Genomic DNA, 21,423 nt, shown 5'->3' on the forward strand with positions numbered 1-21,423 from the left:
GTTTCGCTCGTTGCTGTTTATGTGCCACCGGGATTGCAGACGGCTACATTTGCTGATTTGGGGCGTTTGGTCCTGGGACTCCCTGGGGGGGTTCTGGTGTTAGGGGGTGATTTTAACGCTGTTGTATCCGGTATAGAGGACCGTCACCCCCCCCAGGGATCTCCCTAGAGCCCAGGCCTGGCTGGGTGGCTTTCTAGATACTTTAGGACTTATAGATTGCTGGAGATTGATGCACCCGGGGCAGGCACAATACACCTTCCATTCGGGGGCCCACGGGAGTCTCTCGAGACTTGATTATATACTTATGCCGGCGTTCCAGGCTGGAATGATCGGGGAGGTGCGTCATTTGGCCCGAGGTATTTCTGACCATTCCCCTCTATTGTTGCAGATGGAGGTTGTTCCTGGGGCAGAGGGAAGAGTAGCGCCAATTAACCCCTGGTATTTACGTAACCCTAATATTCGTGCGGAACTGGTTAAGTCCATTGATCATTACTTCGACGATAATGTAGGGTCAGTGTCGTCTGCTGTCTCCCTATGGGAAGGTTATAAAACGGTGATCCGGGGGCATGCCTTGTATCTTATTTCCCATGCTAGGAGGTGCGGGAGGGAAGAGGTGGTCCGCCTGGAAACTGACATAGCTGAGATGGAGGGGGATTTGGAGCGGGGGGTTACGGATGAGAAAGTGCACGTTCTCAGCCTTAAACAGTCAGATTATAGAGCGCTGGTCACGGATGCTGCTAAAAGGATGAGTAGAGAGCAACAAGGACGACTGTATGATGTGGGAGATAAGGCCGGAAAGTTGATTGCTTGGTTGGACAAGAAGGAGTGAGCGAGTAGAGTGGTGCCGGTTGTGGAGAGAGTGGATGGCGTGTGTGTGACTGACCCGGTAGAAATTGTTAACTGCTTCGCGGATTACTTCCGTGGAGTATACTCTCCGGTCTCTGGGCGTTCGGAGGAGGACTCTCGTCAGTTGCTCAGAGATATTGCATTGCCGTCCCTCTCGGAGGCTGATAGCATGTTGATGGAGGCGAAGTTGTCGTCGGATGAGATTGCTTTGGCCATTCGCTCGATCGCTTCTGGTAAGGCCATGGGTCCCAATGGTCTCCCCATTGAACTATATAAGTTGTGTCCAGATAAGATAGCACCGTATCTCCGTGACATGTTCCTCGCTGCACGGGCGGCGGGCTCCCTCCCCCTTGACCAATGTCTTGCCACCATAGTTGTGATACATAAAGAGGGGAAGCCGCGAGACCGCTGTGCCTCCTACAGGCCTATCTCGTTGTTGAACGCGGAACCCAAAATCCTGGCTAAGGTATTGGCCAATCGTCTGGTTCGGGTCGTGGGCGACTTGATTCATCAGGACCAGTCCGGTTTTATACCTCATCGTAATACCGCCCTGAACCTGAGGCGGTTGCACGGCGTGCTTGCTAGAGCGGAGTTTATGCGTGAGCCGGCTATCTTGGCGTCTTTGGACGCTACCATGGCGTTCGATACTTTAGAGTGGCCGTATATTTGGGCTGCATTAGCGAAATTCGGGTTTGGCCCTGAATTCATTGGGTGGGTAAAATGACTATACGCTGACCCATTGGCGCAGGTGGTGGTGAATGGTAGGGTGTCGGCTCCCCTCGCGCTGGGGAGAGGTACGCGACAGGGCTGTCCGTTGTCGCCCCTCCTCTTTGCACTTTCTTTAGAAACTCTCGCTGCCTGGTTGCGTTGGGAGCCGTCGTTGCGGGGCATTAGATGGACGCCGGAATTTGAGGACCGTGTCTCCCTTTATGCGGATGACATCCTTTTGTATATCACCTCTCCTCGAAAGTCCCTAATTGTATTGGTGGACGTATTAAATTCCATCGGTCGTAATTCTGGCCTGGTTATCAACTGGGCCAAGTCATGTGTTTACGTCCTCTCGGGCGAGGCCCCCATCCTGCCGCGGGGGTGCCCTATTCCGATTGCTACATTGGGGTTCAAATATTTGGGAATCTTCATATCACTGGACCCCGCGGTCCGCTATGAGCGAAACCTTCTCCCTCCACTCCAGCGATTGAAGGCCGACGTCGCGCGATGGCGACGGCTTCCGCTCTCGCCGCTCGGACGGGCGGCACTGTTTAAAATGATGTCGCTGCCTCGCTTCTTGTACGCTTTACAAAATACGCTAGATGTAGTGCCGGCCCGTTACTTCCATGAGGTGGAGGGTCTTCAGCGCCAACTGTTTTGGGACGGGCGACCGAGGATCGCTCTCGCCAAGTTGACACTCCCTTGGTATGATGGGGGTGTTGCCCTCCCCGATATTAAAAGATACTATTGGGCATCTCAGTTGGCGGCGGTGAACCACGGGATATATGGTCCTGCTTTGAATCCGGCCTTCGAGATGGATAAGTTATTACTTCCGGCGGGGATTACAATAGGGCACTGTATTCGGTGACTCCGGATGCACGGTTGACGGGACCAACGCAAGTTGCGGTACGCGTGTGGCATGCGGCGAATGCTGCGATGGGGTGGAGGGATCGCTTGACTCGAGCGACGCCGTTGTATGCCTCCCAGCGCTTGGGTTGTCTGTGGAAAACGAAAGGCTTCGAGAAATGGGATATGATTGGTATAAGTAAGGTGGGTGACCTCTGGGCGAAAGGGTCCTTTAAAACGTTTGAAATGCTCAAAACTGAATACAAATTAAATGATAGGGAGTACTTCCGATATGCACAGGTCTACCAAGCGCTGTGTTCGGTTTTTCCGGATGTTGCTGCTATCCCAGAATATTCCCCGTCGGAAGATAGAGTGTTAGATGGCTATGTGCCCGACAGCACTATTTCTCTGATCTATAAAAAACGTATTAATGATCGTACGGACTTGCTGACCCATCTGCGGGAGGCGTGGACGGCCGACGGATTGGAACTGGACGATGAGGATTGGGTATCGGCGGTGGCCTCCCCGAAAGAGGTGGCGATCCCGGCCCGCCTTAGATTTGTGCAGATGAAGATACTCCATAGAGTGTATGTCACAGGGCCTGGCTTGATACGTATGGGTTATTCGAGGGATGGAATGTGTAAGCGTGGCTGTGGCTTGTTGGGTACCTTTCTTCATATCCTATGGGAATGTTCGGAGGTCGTGCGATTTTGGAACGGAGTACATACTGTAATGGAGGAGGTCACGCATGTCGCTTTGTTACCAGAGGCCAGGAGGTGTTTGCTGAATGTCTGCGAACCAAATGACTATAATGCGGCGCAGACGCAGTGAGTGACTTTGGGGTACATGGTGGCTAAGCACAATATCGCACAGTTGTGGGGTTCCCCGAGGCCGCCTGCGGTTTCGGTATGGAAGGAGAATATGGATTGGTGTATGTTCAGGGAGAAGACGGTGTATGTGGCGAGAGGCAAGCCTGGGAGGTGGACTAAGGTGTGGGGTCCATGGAATTCCTATCGTGGAAATATCTGCGCTCCGCCTCTGCCGCGAGAGGTCGACGTCGCTTTGTCCCCCTAGCCGCGCATTCTACGTAATTGTGTATGCTTTGTCCTCTTCTCCGCTGCCCCCCACTGCCACCACCTGTCAAGAGTTATTCCAGATAATGTGGATCTTCCCCCGTCCTGGGGAGCGCACGCTTCTATTTCGGACTCTCATTGCCTTGTTTGTGTGTTATTGTTGTTTTTTTTTTGTTTTTTTTCTTCTATTAAAAAATATGAAACCGTCCTTTTTTGATCGCCCTTGGACTGTGGCCGCGGCCTGTTATATGTGCTTACGAACTACCGGGAGCTTTTGCTTCTGGCTCATTTGAATGTATGGCGCTGCCTTGCTGGCTCCCGAGCTTTCTAGCAGCCGGCCCTTGTGGTTGTAGGCCCTTGTTTGTATCCTTTTTAATGTGTAATAAAGGTTTCTTTAAAAAAAAAAAAAAGAGTGATACATGACTCTGTCGTGAAGGTACTCAGGAGTGGTGGAAGCGTATGGTGATCCTAAGTGTCACTTCTCTATACAGTCGTCTCACACGCCATGTACTCTCTCCGTATTACACACACAAAATAGGATTGGCCCAAAGATTTTTCCATTCTACGTGAAGTGTTCTAAAGCCTCCCCTTCGCTCTAAGTGCGGTACAACCTTTGCTACTTGTTGTAATACCTGCAACATGACTGAAAGACTTAGGCAGGGCAGAGTTGGAGTGGATCATTGAAAGGAGTGGGAATTCTGAGAGTAGAGCCTGACAGACATGATGAGGTAGCTCAGGAGTGAATTTCCTGACACACTTGATGGGCAATGGCAGACGAGAGTAGGCTGACACAAGCGAAACGAGTGGCTGGAGAAAATAAGCTGGGTGCAAGGGGTTGAATACTCATTTGGCTAGGGTGTTAGTTACTATTCACACATCCCAACGTCTTGGTTCTTGCCTCATTGAAAAGACCAGACAAGTACATCTTATACACATAGACTGCTGCAATGTCTCTAAGAAATCTGAGGGTGGAGTCCCTTCAAAAGAGGGGATTTCATTGCATAATGACAGTTGGAAAAGCAAAAAAAGTAATCGGTGGAATAGTTGAATTAATCTCAGATCCTGGCAATTGCTCGAGCTGCATTAGGTAAAATCGGACTTGATTCTGCTCCATAAGGAACAATCCAGCCCGACCTGCTAGGCAAAGTGCCCTCTAGACGGGAACACAAGCAACACGAGATTGGTGTAAGCCGTGCTGAAACACACTTGCCTTGCCTGCACATTGTTAGAAACCATTGATTATTTGCAGAAATGTAAGCTTAGAAAAAACACTGTGGCCCTTATTTATGAGGTCTTGTGTCACTTTTACGCCACCTGTGCGTCACTTTTTGTGACGCACCAGCAGCATAAAGAATGCACGATGTTGCGCCCTATGTACAAAGTGACGCATCTAGGCAGATGCGTCACTTTGTAAACCCCTGCGCCATATTATACCTGCGCCAGGTATAATGTATGCAGGGTGGGCGTTCTCCAGCAAAAAGCCTCGTAGAAGTGGTACATTGAAATCTATGAGATTTCAGTGCGCCACTTCTCGGATGCCATTGCGTTAATATCTTACGCCTGCCTCACAGCAGACGTAAGACTGATGCAGGCACTTTCACATGGGGCTTCCCCCATGTGAAAGGACACATTGCTGAAGTTGCGTCTGTTTTCACACACCCCAGCAATGCGTCACTTTTGCTCCTACAGATACGTCAGAAATACTGACGTATCTGTAACCCCTTGCGACACGATGCCTCATACAGTAAATATGACGTATCCATCATGACGCAAGGAGGGCACACTGAGAAGTGACGCATCGCTCTTTTCATCATAAATAAGGCCCTGTGATTGGTCCCATGATAAAATATTCACTGTGGACAGAAAGATAAAAACATGTAACTATTACATGCAATAGAAAGGGAACATATCCTTGGGAAAGAAACTCAAAATGTGATCTTACCAGTATTTAGCGGCCATGGCGGGGCTCCTGACAACTCCCCTCCTGCAATAAAGAGCAGACAAGATGGATCATTATCCTGTCCCAACATCAACTGCCTGGAACCCAGCCATTTATATTGACAGTTTTTATCCATTCATCCATAACTACTTAAGAGGTACAACCTTATCTCAAAAATACAGACTTCAGATGGGCCTAATGGCATACTCCACCAAGGTATCCACTGTATATCGCAGACCTCCTGTGCATTACTTAAAAGAACCATGCCTAGACAGCTGTATTTGAGAGACTCAGTCAGGAGATCCGAGCTCATACGTACTCAGAGGTCCACCTTGGCAGAACACTATGAATTCTAATGCTGCACGCTTCAGAGCTATGGATGGCAGGCCCAGGAAGCACTATGCTCCAGCTCTGAAAATGGCTCCAGTCCACAGAACTACTGCCCATGCCAGCAGAGTCTCAAGAGCTTCATTATGTAGAAAGCCTTTCCGCAGACTTAAGTTACCCTATTCTGAACATCAAAGCGTAACAGCATATGATGGGGTCATTGAGCACTGAGGTGCTCAGGATATTAAAAACGTAATGTAAGAGAAGAGAGACCCTTTGTAAAACCCAGAGAGAGATTTATCACATATAGGGCCTGATCACAATGTCGGCTGGAGTTGCCTCTGATCGACATCACCGCGGATGCGGAACTGACCGACCTCCAGTCGGCGGTCCAGACAACGCAATTACGATGCAGCCGCAAACTTCCTTTTTTCAATGGGAGCTTGTGCGTCGGGCCAAAACTGCCCGCAGCACAAGCTTCCATTGTAAATTGGAAGTTATTGCACACCAAGGCCACAAACGGAGGGGCCGGTTTGAGAATGGGGACCTGCTAGGGGCCCCCAAAGTCACTTTCTGACTGTCTTCCCATGTCGAAAAGGCTGCTATGGAAAGGCTGTGGGAAACTGACATCATAATTCCGACGGAGGAAATGACGTCCTTAAGGGATTATTAGCCCATTTCGCTGACATTGTAATTCGGTGGTCGGAGTGTAAACCGACCATTGTCGGTCAGAAAGCCTCGGACCAGCAGACAAATGCTTTCCAACCGACATCGTAATAAGGCCCATTATCTTTTATAATATAAGCCTCTTACAGATTTGTACAATGCATCTCTTATTGGAAGCATTTTGGACAAGACGATCCAACGCTTAGATGCCCCAAGGCCTTCTGTGCTTTATAAGGTTGATGATGAAGACAGTGAGGTGTAATGACATACAATAACTATTTATAATCACACTAGGTCTTCTGCAGAAAACAATTATTCTTTGGTGACTTGGCATAGAAATCATAGTATAGAACTTGAATATCACACCTACAGAGAGCAGGCGCCTTGGTTTCTATGGGACACTGTTTCCCAAACTGGGGGTAGGTTGTGAGCCAATGTTTTGAGGGTCACGAAATTCCATGCAATAAATTAAGATGACTTTAAATTATGCATTTATCTTGTCACATTTTCTGTATTTCAGGGACAGAGGACAAATGTCAGACCACATCTTCTAACAAATTGCTGATTATTTTTTTCTGTGGATCGGTATTTACAAACTCCTCTTACTTTGCAATCAGAAAAAAAGTTACGTGAATTATTGCAGGGGTTCATGGCATGTGAAATGAAAGGCTGCAGGATGTTATTTTTGTAACACACAACAAAATCTAAATACCTTTAAATGAAATGCACACATTCAGCAGTAAGGAAAGCAAAATTGAATCTCATGTTTTTTGTAATTCTGAAGTGTGATGGAAACAAAAATTTTAATAGGATTAAAACAAATCAAGATACTTCACCTGGTGATGCACAAATGATAAATATTCACTGAAAACTCAATTTCCACATATTATCATTTGTGTGCTATATAGTTTTATCAGTCAAACTGTGAATCTGGGCAAATTTAGTGGCCATTTCAATGGAAATGCACAACCACACGATGCTTTAGTTAAATGTAAAAAAGGCACACCTCATGTCCATTAAAGCTAGGTGGGTCATGAACGTTTGTTGTTTTAAAAATTGGATTGTGGTTCTAAAAAGTTTGGAAGCACTGCTGTAGGATATTTGGGACCAGGGCCGGTCTGGGAACCAAAACCGGCCCTGGCGAAGTGCTCGGCCTGGCCCCCGCCCGCGGGGTTGGGGGTGCCGCCGAGCTCTTTGCCAGGGCCGGTTTTTGGTCGATTTTGTTACAGGGCCTGTTTTGCAGCTATGCTGCAAAAACGGCCCCCAGGGGCCCAAAACCGGCCCCCACCCGTGAGGCGCACCGGGAGATGGCCTGGTGCCCGCTACAGCCAGTCCGGCCCTGTTTGGGACCCTATCCCTTCATTGGAACATAATCTTTCTTGGGCATCTCTCTACCTCCATTCAGTCGCTCACCACTCTTTGTCTTGTCTCTAATCTCGTTCTCATTCATTCCAATATCTTTCCCTTCCGTCCACTTTCCCACTCTAGGGATTCACTACCTTTCCCCATAAGGTGAACAGCGACAATTGCTCAATGTCAACAGATTGGTCATCAGATCCCATAACCTCAAACCCTCATTAGTGTCAAGACTTCAGTATTTACTCTTATTCTCTTCCCAGGTCCCCCTACATCCAGCAGCGCACTGGGCAGAGACACTGGAAGGTACTGTGGGATGCGCCACTTACCGGATGAGTCCATGGGGGTGGATCGTTTGGGGACATCCGGCTGCTTCCAACTTCCATGGGTCTTGACCTTCAGGAAGTTATCATAGATGTGGTCACCTTTGAACGACAGAAGTTAGAAAACAATAACAGGAGAACGGCTAATGTCATGAAAGCAGCAAGACACTGAGAGGACAGTGGGACGAAATTGACTTTTGACATCAACTTATCTGATCCAGGACATCATGGTCCATGCCTTGAAGAATCACATGAGGTGTGTCACATGTTTATCTATCCACGCGGAGAGGCCTTGCTACTGAGGTTTAGTTAGCCCGACGTCCAGTTAGTGGTATGTAGGATATGTATGTTTTCTATATCTGTCAGCACCTCACCTTTGCAACAGGCTGGGAAAATGAAAAGTAGCTTCCTATGTGTGTTTAGAAGTCAGGGATATTACCCAACCCTCATGACCCTTCAAATACATTTTTACTGCATATCAGTGTAAAGTTCGTAATTTTCAGGGACGTTGCATTGTATGATCCGTGCAGCAGGGTTCAGAAGGTGTAATGAGGAGAAGAGGTAAACCTACCTTGCACATGTTGGAGTCACAATGTGTGTCAATGGTTGCTAAGGGTGGCCCATTTTCTATTATGCATTTTGATTAATGCCTAATACCTCCATTTAATGCCATTTAAACAGATATATTACTAACAAAAAAATACACAGAGTGGGCTTTGGGTCTGTCCCTTTCAATCACTGGCTTTCTTTGTCTAGCCTCTTTCAGACATTGGGTTGCAACTTTGTCAATCGCATCTTGGCCTAACCCAGTGGCATATTCATCTGTCACCAAATTCTGTTGGCTTTAATAATGTGTGTTTTCTGTGCTCATGCTGTTGCTCTATTTACAATTTGCAAGTACTGTTCAAAGGTGCTTTTGTCTGTTGGAAAATGCCTCAGAATGACTGTGGAAGTATCAGACATATGATGGGTGTGCATAGAGTATGACTGACTCTGTCCCAGCTTTACCTTCCTCCTAGAGTTACCTGCCCCTATGAATTCCTTTGAACAAAGGCTTCTGGTGAGAGATACGTAAAAACGATAGAAAATGGAAGGTTCACAATGTACATTATGGAGAAAAAGGAAAAATGATTAACTTTTTATAAATTATCTCGATTTCTGGTGGTAATATGATTCAAACAGAGTAAGTTGATTTGTGTGGACTTTGTTTTGTAGAATTATGAACATCAGCTTATAGAAGGATACCGATGGTAAAAGTACAATAATCATGAAGGAAAGACTTGCATAACTAGATCAGTGCTCGTAAAGAAGGATGATTTATGGTAAACGCTAGAACAGATACAAAAGTTTCTTAGGTTCTATGTCCTTCAATATGACAAGAGACACTGTCATAATGCTATATCGTCTTTTTACTATGGATTCACATGGGTATTACATTTGATGTTTGGTAGAAGGTTGATTGTATTTTTAACAAACGTCATTCATTTTTGTTTAAATACCACAAGTGACCACACCATGCCTAGCGCATCTAGAACGCGCTGTGGCCATTTTATGGTTCAAATTTGTTTATTTCATTTTTTAAAATGAACACATACGCTCGCCTACAAATGTTGGCTGGTGAGACTTGTATAAATAGAGGAATGAGAGGTTGTGATGGGATGGGACAGTAGAGGTATCAGGGGAGAGGAGCTTGGGTATGACAGAATAATGAAGGGTAAGCAAGGGATGGAAATATCCCCCACCACAGGCTTAGTCAAAGGAGTTAAGGCAGTCCCAGGTGCCGGACTTTCTCAGATAAGTCTCGTGGTGACGTGAGTCCACCATCCTCTGGCAGATGGTTAGTGGGTGTGTCAGTCGCGTATGGCAAACATTTCAACTAACACGGTCTGACCTGTGTACACAGCAGCTTGAGCGGTTATGCAGGATTGAGAGGAAATATTATGGAACTCTAGTGAGTATACTTTTGTCATAAGTCTGTATTAATTGGCTATTGAGCTATAAATGAGCAAGACTTGAAAGGAGAAGCTTGGTAAAATCTACTCCAAGCCTCGGAACAAAATGATAACATTGGATTTTGGAAACTAGTGAATGCTCCCATTTTTGAAGAATCAGAAGACCCGTCCCTAGAGATACATATCGAGGAAGAGGGTTGGGTTAACTATTTGCAAAAAAACTTTCAGAGTAATGAAGGGTCTAGTAACCAAGCAGATCACCACTCCTCCAGAATGATTTTTGAGGTAACAGAATTAAATCTACCCTTGCAGCAGTCAAAAGCCCTGAAGGCTCCGGGTCCTGAAGGGGTCCTTTTGATATTTTTCGAACTAACACATCACTATGCGTCACCCTATGAACAAATGTTTTTAATTCGATAGCTAAAACCGGGCTTCCAAATTCTTGGTAGCATTCAGTAATTATCCCAGTTTTTAACAAGGGAGATAGTGCCAACCCTAGAACTATAAGCCTATCTCTTGGGAGATAGGGACGCCTTCTCCGAAATAGGCTAGAAGACTGGGTAGGAGAAAAGAACATGCTCTCCAAAGTACAATATGGCTTTAGGAAAGGTAAAGGCACTTTAGATCAGTGCCTTAATGTAGTGCTAGTAGCAGCTAAATAACACTAATAAAACAAGGGCAGCTCTGTATGGCTTTTATGGAACTCTCGGCCGCTTTTGACTGCGTGGTCCACATTAAGTTGTGGTCTATTATGGAGAGTATGGGTATTGAGGCTCTGATTATCACCTTTATTGGGCAGCTATATGGGGGAGCTACAGCCAGCATGAGATAGGGGAAGCAAGCGGAGTGCACAAAAAACTTTAATATTGAAAAGGGTTTAAGAAAGGGCTGTGTCCTTGCCCCCTTTTTTTTATGTTCAAAAGATTTTATTGAGTTTTTTTAGTAAGCAAAACATAAAGACAATACAGAAAAAATATTATTGAGCGAAAATACCTAGTCATAATATAGAGATACAAAAGCAGCAAATGGATTGCAGTAGGTAACAACATTACAATTACTCAATAAAAAATAAAAAGGGGAAGGAATACAATTAGAAAACTATTGCATTAACTAGCAGATAAAGAGCTACTATCGCAAAAACATTTGTCTAATAAAATTACAATAAAACTAGATATAAATATATAATTTAAGAAGATAAATATATATCAACAGGTATCCAAAAAGATTGATAAGAGTTAGAATTATGACCAATACCGGATAAAGATAACTGAGCACCTCTTCTTGTAAGAATCACCCATGACCACCAAGCATGAACTGATAATAACAAAACATCTTTCCAACAGAATGTAATGGACTTTAAAGCAGCTGATATTAGAAAAATAAAATGTTTACCTTATAAGTCATTCAATTTGTGTGTCAGAGCAGCAGATTTACATATTACCATTTTAAATGAAACATCATCATTAATAGTTAATATCTTTTTTATAATATCCCAAGCATCTGACCAGAATTTAGCAACTAAAGGACAATCAAAAAGCATATGTTTTAATGAACCCAGATGTAATTTACAGTGCCAACAAGTTGAAGATTGGAGGAGTTTAGTTTGAAATAAACGTAATGGAGTCCATAAACAGTTAAATAAAATATAAGAATTAGTTTGATAAAGTGAGACAGGTAACCAACCAGAAATATTACTAAGCCAAATATCTTTCCATATATCAACAGATAAGGAGAGGGGAAGTTTGTTATTCCAAAATACTGAAATCATATTAATGTTGGTTCCTAGAGAATGAGATAATTTTTTATATAAAATAGAAACACCATGAGACGATGTGGAAACGGTTTGACTATAATTTGCTAAGTCAGCTTTAACATTAGAAGGAATAACATGGGGAAATGAATCTAGAATTGAGTTACATAAATATTCATATTTGGTAATATCAGACTGAGGTCAACTAAATTTTGTTTGTAGAGCATCAAAGGATATGAACACATTGTTGGAATAGACATCTTTAAGATAAAAAATACCAGCAATAATCCATGAATACCAAAAACGTATATTTCTATTTAATTTAATAACTGTGCTATACCATAATGACAAGTCTTCTGTAGTAGACACAGGAGATTGAAAAATTGAGTCTAAATCATTAAAAATCAATTTAGTGGATTTAAGAATAACAGATTTATGTAAAAATGGTGATTTATTAGACATGGTTAACAAAGTGGGTAATGGAAATGGAGTAACTATTGACTTCTCGATAAGAAGCCACTTAGGTGGATTATTTAAAGAGGAATGGTTAAACCATATGAAACTTTGTTTCAAAATGAAAGCTTTGTGATAATGAAAAAAGTCAGGTAAACCAAAATCTGCATTACATTTTATTATTTTATATTTAATATAACTAATATGAGGTGATTTATTATTCCAAAGAAATTTGGAGAGAAGTTTATCAACATCTTTGTAAATTGAGTAGGAATCATAGCTAGAGTATAGAAAATTTTGGGAGCAATAGTCATTTGAATAGCATCCATTATTCCCCACTGTGAAAGGTGAAGTGAAGACCATTTGGATGTTTTATCTTTGATATAATTTAAAATAACATCACAGTTCAGTGTTATTGTAGACTTTATGGATGACGAGAACAGAATACCAAGATACTTCAATTTATCTTTTTGCCAAATAATTTCATTCACAGGTAACATATCAGGAGTACAATAAATATTTAAAAGGAAAAATTCAGTTTTATTAGCATTCAATTTGTAGCCAGATACTGTGGCATATTTTAAAATAATTTCTAATAGGGGAGGCAATGAGGATAAAGGATCGCTAATAAATAAAAGTACATCATCAGCATATGCTAATGTTTTAATAATGACGTCTTTTTTTTTTTTGTTTGTTTTTTGAAACCGTTTATTACAGAATCCAAAAAATGTACAAAGATGGGCCTACACCCTTCAGGCCGTCCGCTAGCAAACAGGAAGAGCATATAATACAAGCAGTAAAACACACGCTGCGGCAGAAGAGAGATCACAGGAGTTGAAAGAAGCGTCGGCAGCCACACCATCCGGACCCCACACAACGGTTTCATTTTTATATAAGAAACGAAAAAAAACAAACCCACAAGGCAACCAACAGTCGAAGTAGCAGCATGAGCTCCCCTGGGGGGGACCCTACCGATCCACAGGAATAGCAAGGGGGGGATAGGTCGGGACGGAGACAAAGTGAACTCAATGCCCAGAACCAGGGAGACAAGCAGGCTAAGGAGACGGGGCCGGTGACAGATCAGGCGTCAGCGGCGGGGTACAGATTCCCCCACGGTAGGTGTTCCAGGGGCCCCACACTTTCACCCATTTCCCAGGCTTACCTCTCGCCACATACACTACCTTTTCCCGAAACATACACCAATCCATGTTGTCCTTCCACGCCGAGACAGTTGGCAACCTCTGGGAACCCCACAATTGCGCAATATCACGCTTGGCCACCATATATCCCAGAGTCACCCACCACGTCTGTGGCACTGAGTAGTCGGTTGGCTCCCACACATTTAGGAGACATCTCCTAGCCTCGGGCAGCAGCGTCACATGCGTGACTGCCTGCAAAACCGCATGCACACCACGCCAGAATCGCGCCACCTCCGGGCATTCCCACAAAATATGGAGAAAGGTCCCCAAAGCACCACACCCACGCTTACACAACCCGTCCACGGCATAGCCCATACGCATCAGACCCGGCCCCGTAACATAGACCCTATGGAGTATCTTGAGCTGGACGAAGCGAAGGCGAGCCGGTATGGCCACCTCTTTCGGGGAGGCCACCGCAGACACCCAGTCCTCGTCATCCAGCTCCAGTCCATCAGCCCCCCACGCCTCACGAAGGCCAGTCAGCAGTCCCGAGCGATCATTGATGAGCTTTTTGTAAATTAATGAAATCGTGCCGTCCGGTACATGCCCATCTAGCACTCTATCTTCCAGAGGGGAGTACTCCGGGATGGAGGCAACATCCGGGAATACGGAGCACAGCGCGTGACGGACCTGCATATATCGAAAGTACTCCCTGTCCTGCAACTGGAATTCCGTCTGCAGCACCTCGAACGTCTTAAATCCCCCCTTCGTCCAGAGATCGCCCACCTTGCTGATGCCTATCATGTCCCACTTCTCAAAGCCCTTCGAGGTCCACAGGGAGCCCAGCCGCTCCGATGCATACAGTGGCGTCGCCCGGGTCAACCGGTCCTTCCACCCCATCGCCAAGTTAGCCGCGTGCCACACCCGTACCGCGACCCGCGTAGGGCCCGTCAGACGCGCGTCAAGCGATCTAGAATACAGCGCCCGGTTATAGTCGCCACCCGGCAGTAATAGTTTATCCATTTCAAAGGCCGGGTTAAGCGCGGGCCCATAAAGGCCGTGGTTTATCGCAGCCAGCTGGGAGGCCCAGTAATACCGTTTGATGTCTGGGAGGGCGACCCCCCCGTCGTACCACGGGAGCGTCAGCTTCGCAAGGGCGATACGCGGCCTACCCTCCCAGAACAGGCGTCGCTGCAGACTCTCCACCTCGCGAAAGTAGCGCGCCGGGACAACGTCCATCATATTCTGTAAAGCGTACAGGAAACGTGGCAGCGACATCATCTTAAACAATGCCGCACGGCCGAGCGGTGAGAGCGGCAAGCGCCACCAACGCGCCACGTCATCCTTCAGGCGCTGGAGGGGGGGAGCAAGTTCTGTTTATATCGGGCCTCCGCGTCCAGGGTAATGAAGATACCCAGGTACTTAAATCCCTGCGGAGCGATCTGGATCGGACAACCCCGCGGAAGGATAGGAGCCTCCCCGGAAAGGACATACACACAAGATTTAGCCCAATTGATGACTAAGCCGGAGTTGCGGCCAAATGAGTGCAAAACATCAACTAGTACAATCAGTGATTTACGCGGGGAGGCAAGGTATAAGAGAATATCATCCGCGTAAAGGGATACGCGATCCTCATACTCGGGGGTCCATCGGAGACCACGGATAGAAGGATGCCACCGCAGCCACTCCGCCAGGGGCTCCAAGGCAAGCGCGAAGAGGAGCGGTGATAACGGCCAGCCCTGCCGCGTGCCCCTACCCAGCTCAAACGGAGCCGACACTCTACCGTTCACCGCCACCTGCGCCAGCGGTCCGGAATACAACAATTTCACCCAAACGATGAATCCCGGGCCAAAACCAAACTTCGCCAGTGTCGCCCAAATATATGGCCACTCAAGCGTGTCGAACGCCATAGTGGCGTCCAGGGACGCCAAAATGGCCGGCTCTCGTATGAACAGGACCCGCGCGAGCACCCCATGCAAACGCCGCGGGTTGAGCGCAGTGTTGCGATGAGGGATAAAGCCGGACTGATCCTGGTGAATCAGGTCGCACACCACGCCAACCAGCCGATTAGCCAACACCTTGGCGAGAATTTTGGGTTCCGCATTCAGCAGCGAAATGGGCCTGTAGGACATGACCCGATCCCGCGGCCTCCCCTCCTTATGAATAACCACGATAGTGGCCAGACGCTGGTCCAGCGGGAGGGAACCCGCCGAGCGGGCCGCGAGGAACATAGCACGGAGATGTGGCGCCAGCGTATCCGGTCGTAGTTTATACAGTTCGATGGGAAGGCCATTAGGACCCATGGCTTTGCCGGAGGCGACCGAGCGTATGGCGAGGGCAATTTCCTCAGATGTTGGGGTCACGTCCAACAACGCTTTATCCTCCTCCGAAAGGGAAGGCAACGCAATGTCTTTAAGTAAGGCATGGGAGTCCTCTTCCGAGCGGGAAGATACCGGGGAGTACACCCCACGGAAATATTCTGCAAAGCAATCGACAATTCTTCCTGGGTCAGTGACACACACACCATCCAATTGCTCAATCGACGGAACAACTCGACTCGCTCTCTCCTTTTTATCCAGCCACGCAATCAGTTTACCAGCCTTGTCACCCACATCATACAGTCTCCCCTGTTGCTCCCTACTGAGGCCCCTGGCTGCCTCCGTGACGAGGGCCTTGTAGTCCGCCTGCTTGAGTCGGAGAGCATGCAATTTGTCCTCCGTCACCCCACACTCCAAATCACCCTCCAACTCAGTTATCTCAGTTTCAATACGGGTCACCTCCTCCCGCTCGCGCCTCCGGGAATGGGAAATAAGGGACAGGGCCTCCCCCCGGAGTACCGTCTTGAACGCCTCCCACAGAGAGACCGCCGAGGACACAGACCCCACATTATCTTCAAAATATCGCTTAAGGGATTTAACCAGCTCTGTGCGAATGGTGGGGTCACGCAGGTACCAGGGATTAATCGGGACCATCCTCCCCTCCCCCCTCGGGACAATGTCGAAGTGCAACAGGAGCGGGGAGTGGTCTGAAATACCCCGCGCCAAATGGCGCACCTCCCCGCATGCGCCGCTGGCATTAGGACATAATCTAGCCTCGAAAGACTGCCATGGGCCCCGGAATGAAAGGTGTACTGTATCTGCGTAGGGTGTTTCAAACGCCAGCAATCCACCAGCCCCAAGGTATCCAAGAGGCCGGACAACCACGCTTGGGCACGGGGGAGATCCCTAGGGGGATGACGATCCTCAGTCCCGGAAACCACAGCGTTAAAATCCCCCCCAACCACTAGAATCCCCTCCGGAAGGCCAAGGAGGAGGTGCCCCAGATCCGCAAAAGTAGTCGTTTGCAACCCCGGCGGGACATAAACAGAAACGAAAACAATCACTCTGCCCTCCAATCTACCCACCAGAACTGTGTACCGTCCCCTGTCATCATAGAGCACCTCATCAACTTCCAACGGGAGCGAGGTCTTAGCCATAATGCCCACACCCCTTGAACCAGACGTGAAGCCCGAGTGGGCCATAAGGCGGTAGCCCCGTCTATTCATAGCACGAAAGGAGTTTCCAATGAGGTGTGTTTCCTGCAGAAAGACTATATCAGGTGAAATTCGTTTTAGGAACTGCAGGACCACCCCCCGTTTTATCCTGTCCCCCAGTCCATTAACATTCCAGGACAAAAGACTCAGTCCCCTACCCCCCATCATAGCCGAAAGCGATCAATCGCCCCCCAGAGAGCACTTTAGGAATAGCACAACAATATTTTTGCCTTGTGGTACAAATAAACAATACCCCACCCCAACCCAACCGCCCCAACAAAACTCCCCCCTCCCTGCACCCCTGCATGAGCCCAGACAGCCCCCCCAACTTGCAGTGTGCCTGTCGCCCCTGTGTAATTTAAACTACTAAGACCCCCTAGAGGAGGAAAGAGCACCCCCTCGAGACCCCGCACCATCTCCAATGGAGGGGAGACAAGACACGACAGACAAAAGACCCTAAGCTTGGCCGAAAGTGGCAGCATCCGGAGTGAGCCCCCGCATCAGTACCTCAGACCCGGTCCGGTGGGCACTCTCCTCCCGCCGCCCCCCCCCCCGCCATCCCGATCATGACCCCCAGACAAAGTGTCCAGCCAGTCCCCGGCCGTTTCAGGACGGTCAAAAAAGTGAGTGCGACCATCCACCTCCACCCGCAGCCTGGCCGGGAAGAGCATGGCGTATTTTAAGTTCATGCCTCGAAGCTGCCGCTTGACGCCCAGGAAACTCAGTCTCTGCTTCTGGACCGCTTGGGTGAAGTCAGGATAAAAGTTCACGTCCATGTTCTCCAGCTTAATCGGCCCTTGCAGTCTGGAAGCTTGCAAAATCGCATCCCTGTCCCGAAAGTTAAAAATACGGGCAATAAGAGGCCGCGGAGGGGCTCCGACCTTCGGTCTGCCCCCGGGAACTCTATGGGCCCTCTCCACAGCAAAGAATTTACTCAGTCCTCGAGGCTGAAGATGGGTAGTGATCAGGTCCTCCACAAAGAGATCCGCCGCCGACTCCTCCCGTCCCTCGGGTACTCCGATGATACGGAAATTATTCCTCCGGGCCCGGCTCTCGGAGTCCTCCAGGCGCCGATCCATGAGCGCACTTGCCTGACGGAGCCGGTGCACCTCCGTTTGAAGGGCCGCCACCTCAGTCGTGAGGCCCGACGCGGTGTGGGCCAAAGAGTCGACCCGGTCGTTAGTCTTAGAGAGATCAGCTCTCACAAGGTTGACATCAATGAGGACCGCGTCGATTTTGTGTGCTAGAGTGTCAAACTGCTGGCCCACTGAGGCCTTCATCTCAGCAATGGCGCCCATGACGTCTTGCAGAGACAGATCCGTAGGCAAATCCGGGGCATCCGGGGGGCACTCAGAGGACTTGTGCGATCCGCCGGGAGACCCCTTCGGGAGGGTGTAGCGGTCCATGATGTTGGCCTGATGTGCGGTGCCACGCCGGGTTGACTTGGCCTTCAACCGATCCCCATCCTGCTTCGTGGCCATCGTCGCGTGTCTCGCACCCGCACCAGCCACGCAGTGGAGACCAAGCAATCAAGGCCACGAGCCCCGGGGGCCACCCCAGGACGGCAGAGCGGGCCACAGCAGGCAGGCAGGCAGGGTCTCCCAGCGAGGCCACCCCAACACAAAGAGCGCCGTGATCCCACTTGCGATAACGGCAAGGGGACTCAAAAGTGAAAGTGAAAGTGTGGGGTACGCGACTCGCCAGGCCCAGCCCGCCGTTGTTGTTCACTTTGCCACTGGGTCGCCCCCAAACGCGAATGCGGGGTCAGGAGAGAAGTAGGCTCACTCCGGCACCCGAGGTCCGATTCGAAAACGGGAAACGGGTACCACCTCGGCTCAGGCTCACCGACACAGTCCCCTCAACCGATGCAGGATGAAGACAGGATAAACGTAGGAGGTTGCGGAGGTCCTCGGGAGCCTCGCACCTACGCGGCCATCTTGGTTGCGCGCTAGGCTCCTCCCCCCAATAATGACGTCTTTAATATTGATTCCCTTAACATTATCACAATTTCTTATAGAAGTAAGTAAGGGTTCAATACCTATAAGGAACAAAAGTGGGGAAAGAGGGCAACCTTGTCTTGTACTTCTTAAAAAGAGAAAATTGGTTTGATATTTGGTCATTGATAAATAAACAAGCAGTAGGAGCAGAATACAGAGCAGAAATCATGCAAATAAATGTATCACCAAAGTTAAATGATAATAATGTATGAAATAAAAATTGCCAGTGAATTTTAACAAAAGCTTTCTCTGCATCTAATGCGAGAATTCCCGATGGTAGAGATAAATTGGAAGCTTGTTCAATAACATGTAGTAGAGTTCTTGTATTATTAGCAGAATATCTACTCTTCAGAAAATCATATTGGTCTGGATGAATAATAGAATCTAACACAGGGGACGATCTAGAAGCAAGTATTTTAGCATATAACTTACAATCTTGATTAATTAAAGAGATAGGGCGATAATTTGATACAAGTGTGGGATCTTTATCAGGTTTGGGAAGTACAATAATTAAAGCCTCAGTAAAAGAACCTGAAGTAATTCCTGTAGAACTAAAAAAGGCAAAACGTTGAAATAAAAAAGGAATAAGCTGTAATTGAAAACCTTTGTAAAACTCAGCGGTAATACCATCGGGACCAGGAGACTTATTTTTTTAAGAGATTTTATGGCTGATAAATTTCGTCTTGAGTAATGGAAGAGTCAAGCCCACTTTTATCTGATTGTGAAATCTTGGGTAACCCACACTTAGTTAAAAAGGAATCAATCAAGGAAACATCACTAAAATTGGGTTTGTTATAGAAAGTAGAATAAAAATCCAAAAATTGATTAACAATATCTTTGTGCGATAAAGCAATTTTACCATTAGGGCCATGAATTGAATTGATTTGAGTTTTATCTTTTTTTATACACAAATAATTAGCTAAAAGTCTGCCGGATCTATTGGCATTGAAACGATATTTGGCTTTAGAATTAGAAATCTGAATACCAGCTCTTTTGCTAAGGATTGAATTAAACTCATATTGAAGTTTTTGTAATTTGATTCTATATTGAGGGTCATTAGACATAATAAAAAGTCCCTCAAATTTTGCAATTTGTTTTTCCAAGTGTTTAATATTAGCATTAAAGGTTTTATTTTCGTGAGCCATAAGAGAAATAGTAACACCTCTAATATAAGCTTTAAAAGCGTCCCATCTATTAACCATAGAGGTAGAACCCTCAGGGTTAAGAAGGAAGTATTCCTGGATGGCATTTAAGAGCTTACGTTTATTACGCTCATTAAGAACAATGTCAGTATTCATTCGCCATCTAGATTACTTTGTAAAGGAAGAATTTAAATTCAAAACAAAAGAAATCAAAGCATGATCCGAAATAATAATGTTACCAATCATAGGAGTAATGACGGAATTAATTAATTGCTTAGAGACTAATAAATAATCAAGCCTAGAATGAGAATTATGTGGATTAGAAAAGAATGTAAAACTTTTTTCTGTAGGGAAATGTAGTCGCTAAATATCTACTAACTGTGTGGTATGAATAAATGATTTAAAAGCATAAAAAACCTTAGGAGAATGATATTTAGTAAGAGATAATCTATCTAATAAAGGATCAAAAATACCATTAAAATCACCTCCAACAATTAGAGGAACTTTTCCCAACTTTAAAACTTCAGTTGTGAGAATAGACCAAAAAACAGGATCATCTGCAGTAGGACCATAAACATTCAGTAAAAATATAACTGAATCATGAACTTTAAGTTTAACTATGACATATCTCCCGTCAGTATCTGAAAATGTACTCAAAATTTGGCAATGCAATTTTTTTGAAAAAAGAATAGCCACACCATTTTTTTGCCAACTGCAGGAGAAGAGACAATATTGTCAACCCACTTTTTTTTCATAGATTCCAAAATGTTGTCATCAATATGGGTTTCCGGTATAAAACAAATATCTGCCTTGCAACTACCTAAGTAGTCTAAAATTTTTGTACGTTTAACTGGATGATGTAAACCTTTAACATTTAATGAGACTACTTTAATGTTATGAACATTAGCCATGATAAAAAAGAAAAAGAAAAAAGGTCAAGAAGAGGAAAGTAAGAAGTAAGGAAGGAACATGAAGAATAGTAGCTCCAGAACAGGCGAAAAGGAAAGGGTAGGAAAAGAAAATACAGACTAACACTCAGAAGACGACAACAAAAATTACAAACACAGAGAAACATCAAAAACCAATGCGAAATACACACGCACTTAACAAGCATGACCAAACCGTTGGAGCCCAGCCCTTAGAGAATGACAAAATTAGTCAGAAATATCAGCGAAAATATTATTCAAGTAGCAGAGTCATGCGTATCCATAGAATGCTGCAAATGCTGCGAAAGATGTGACTGCTGTTCCAGAAACAGTTTTAAATCTTCTGGGCGTTGGAAGGACTTAAAAAATTTATCTCTCCAGATGCGCATCATTGAAGGATCAAATAAGCCATATTTAAATCCAAGACTACACAGTTGAGGACCCAAAT

The 21,423-nt window shown here is 46.3% G+C and overlaps 1 protein-coding gene across 3 annotated transcripts in view; it reads right to left on the reverse strand.

Annotated features, from left to right (window-relative positions):
- Positions 1 to 21,423, reverse strand: part of LOC146856218 (C-type lectin domain family 17, member A-like) — a 118,799-nt gene that overhangs the window by 80,097 nt on the left and 17,279 nt on the right. For all 3 annotated transcript variants that reach the window (XM_085654278.1, XM_085654280.1, XM_085654279.1), the window contains exons 2-3: positions 8,091 to 8,186; positions 5,416 to 5,457 (exon numbers count right to left, since the gene is read on the reverse strand). In XM_085654278.1, the coding sequence (XP_085510404.1) occupies positions 5,416 to 5,457; positions 8,091 to 8,186 (138 nt within the window). The remainder of the gene's footprint in view (positions 1 to 5,415; positions 5,458 to 8,090; positions 8,187 to 21,423) is intronic.

The sequence above is a fragment of the Triturus cristatus genome, chromosome 4_1 (genome assembly GCF_964204655.1).
Source record: "Triturus cristatus chromosome 4_1, aTriCri1.1, whole genome shotgun sequence".
NCBI classification, from domain to species: Eukaryota; Metazoa; Chordata; class Amphibia; order Caudata; family Salamandridae; genus Triturus; species Triturus cristatus.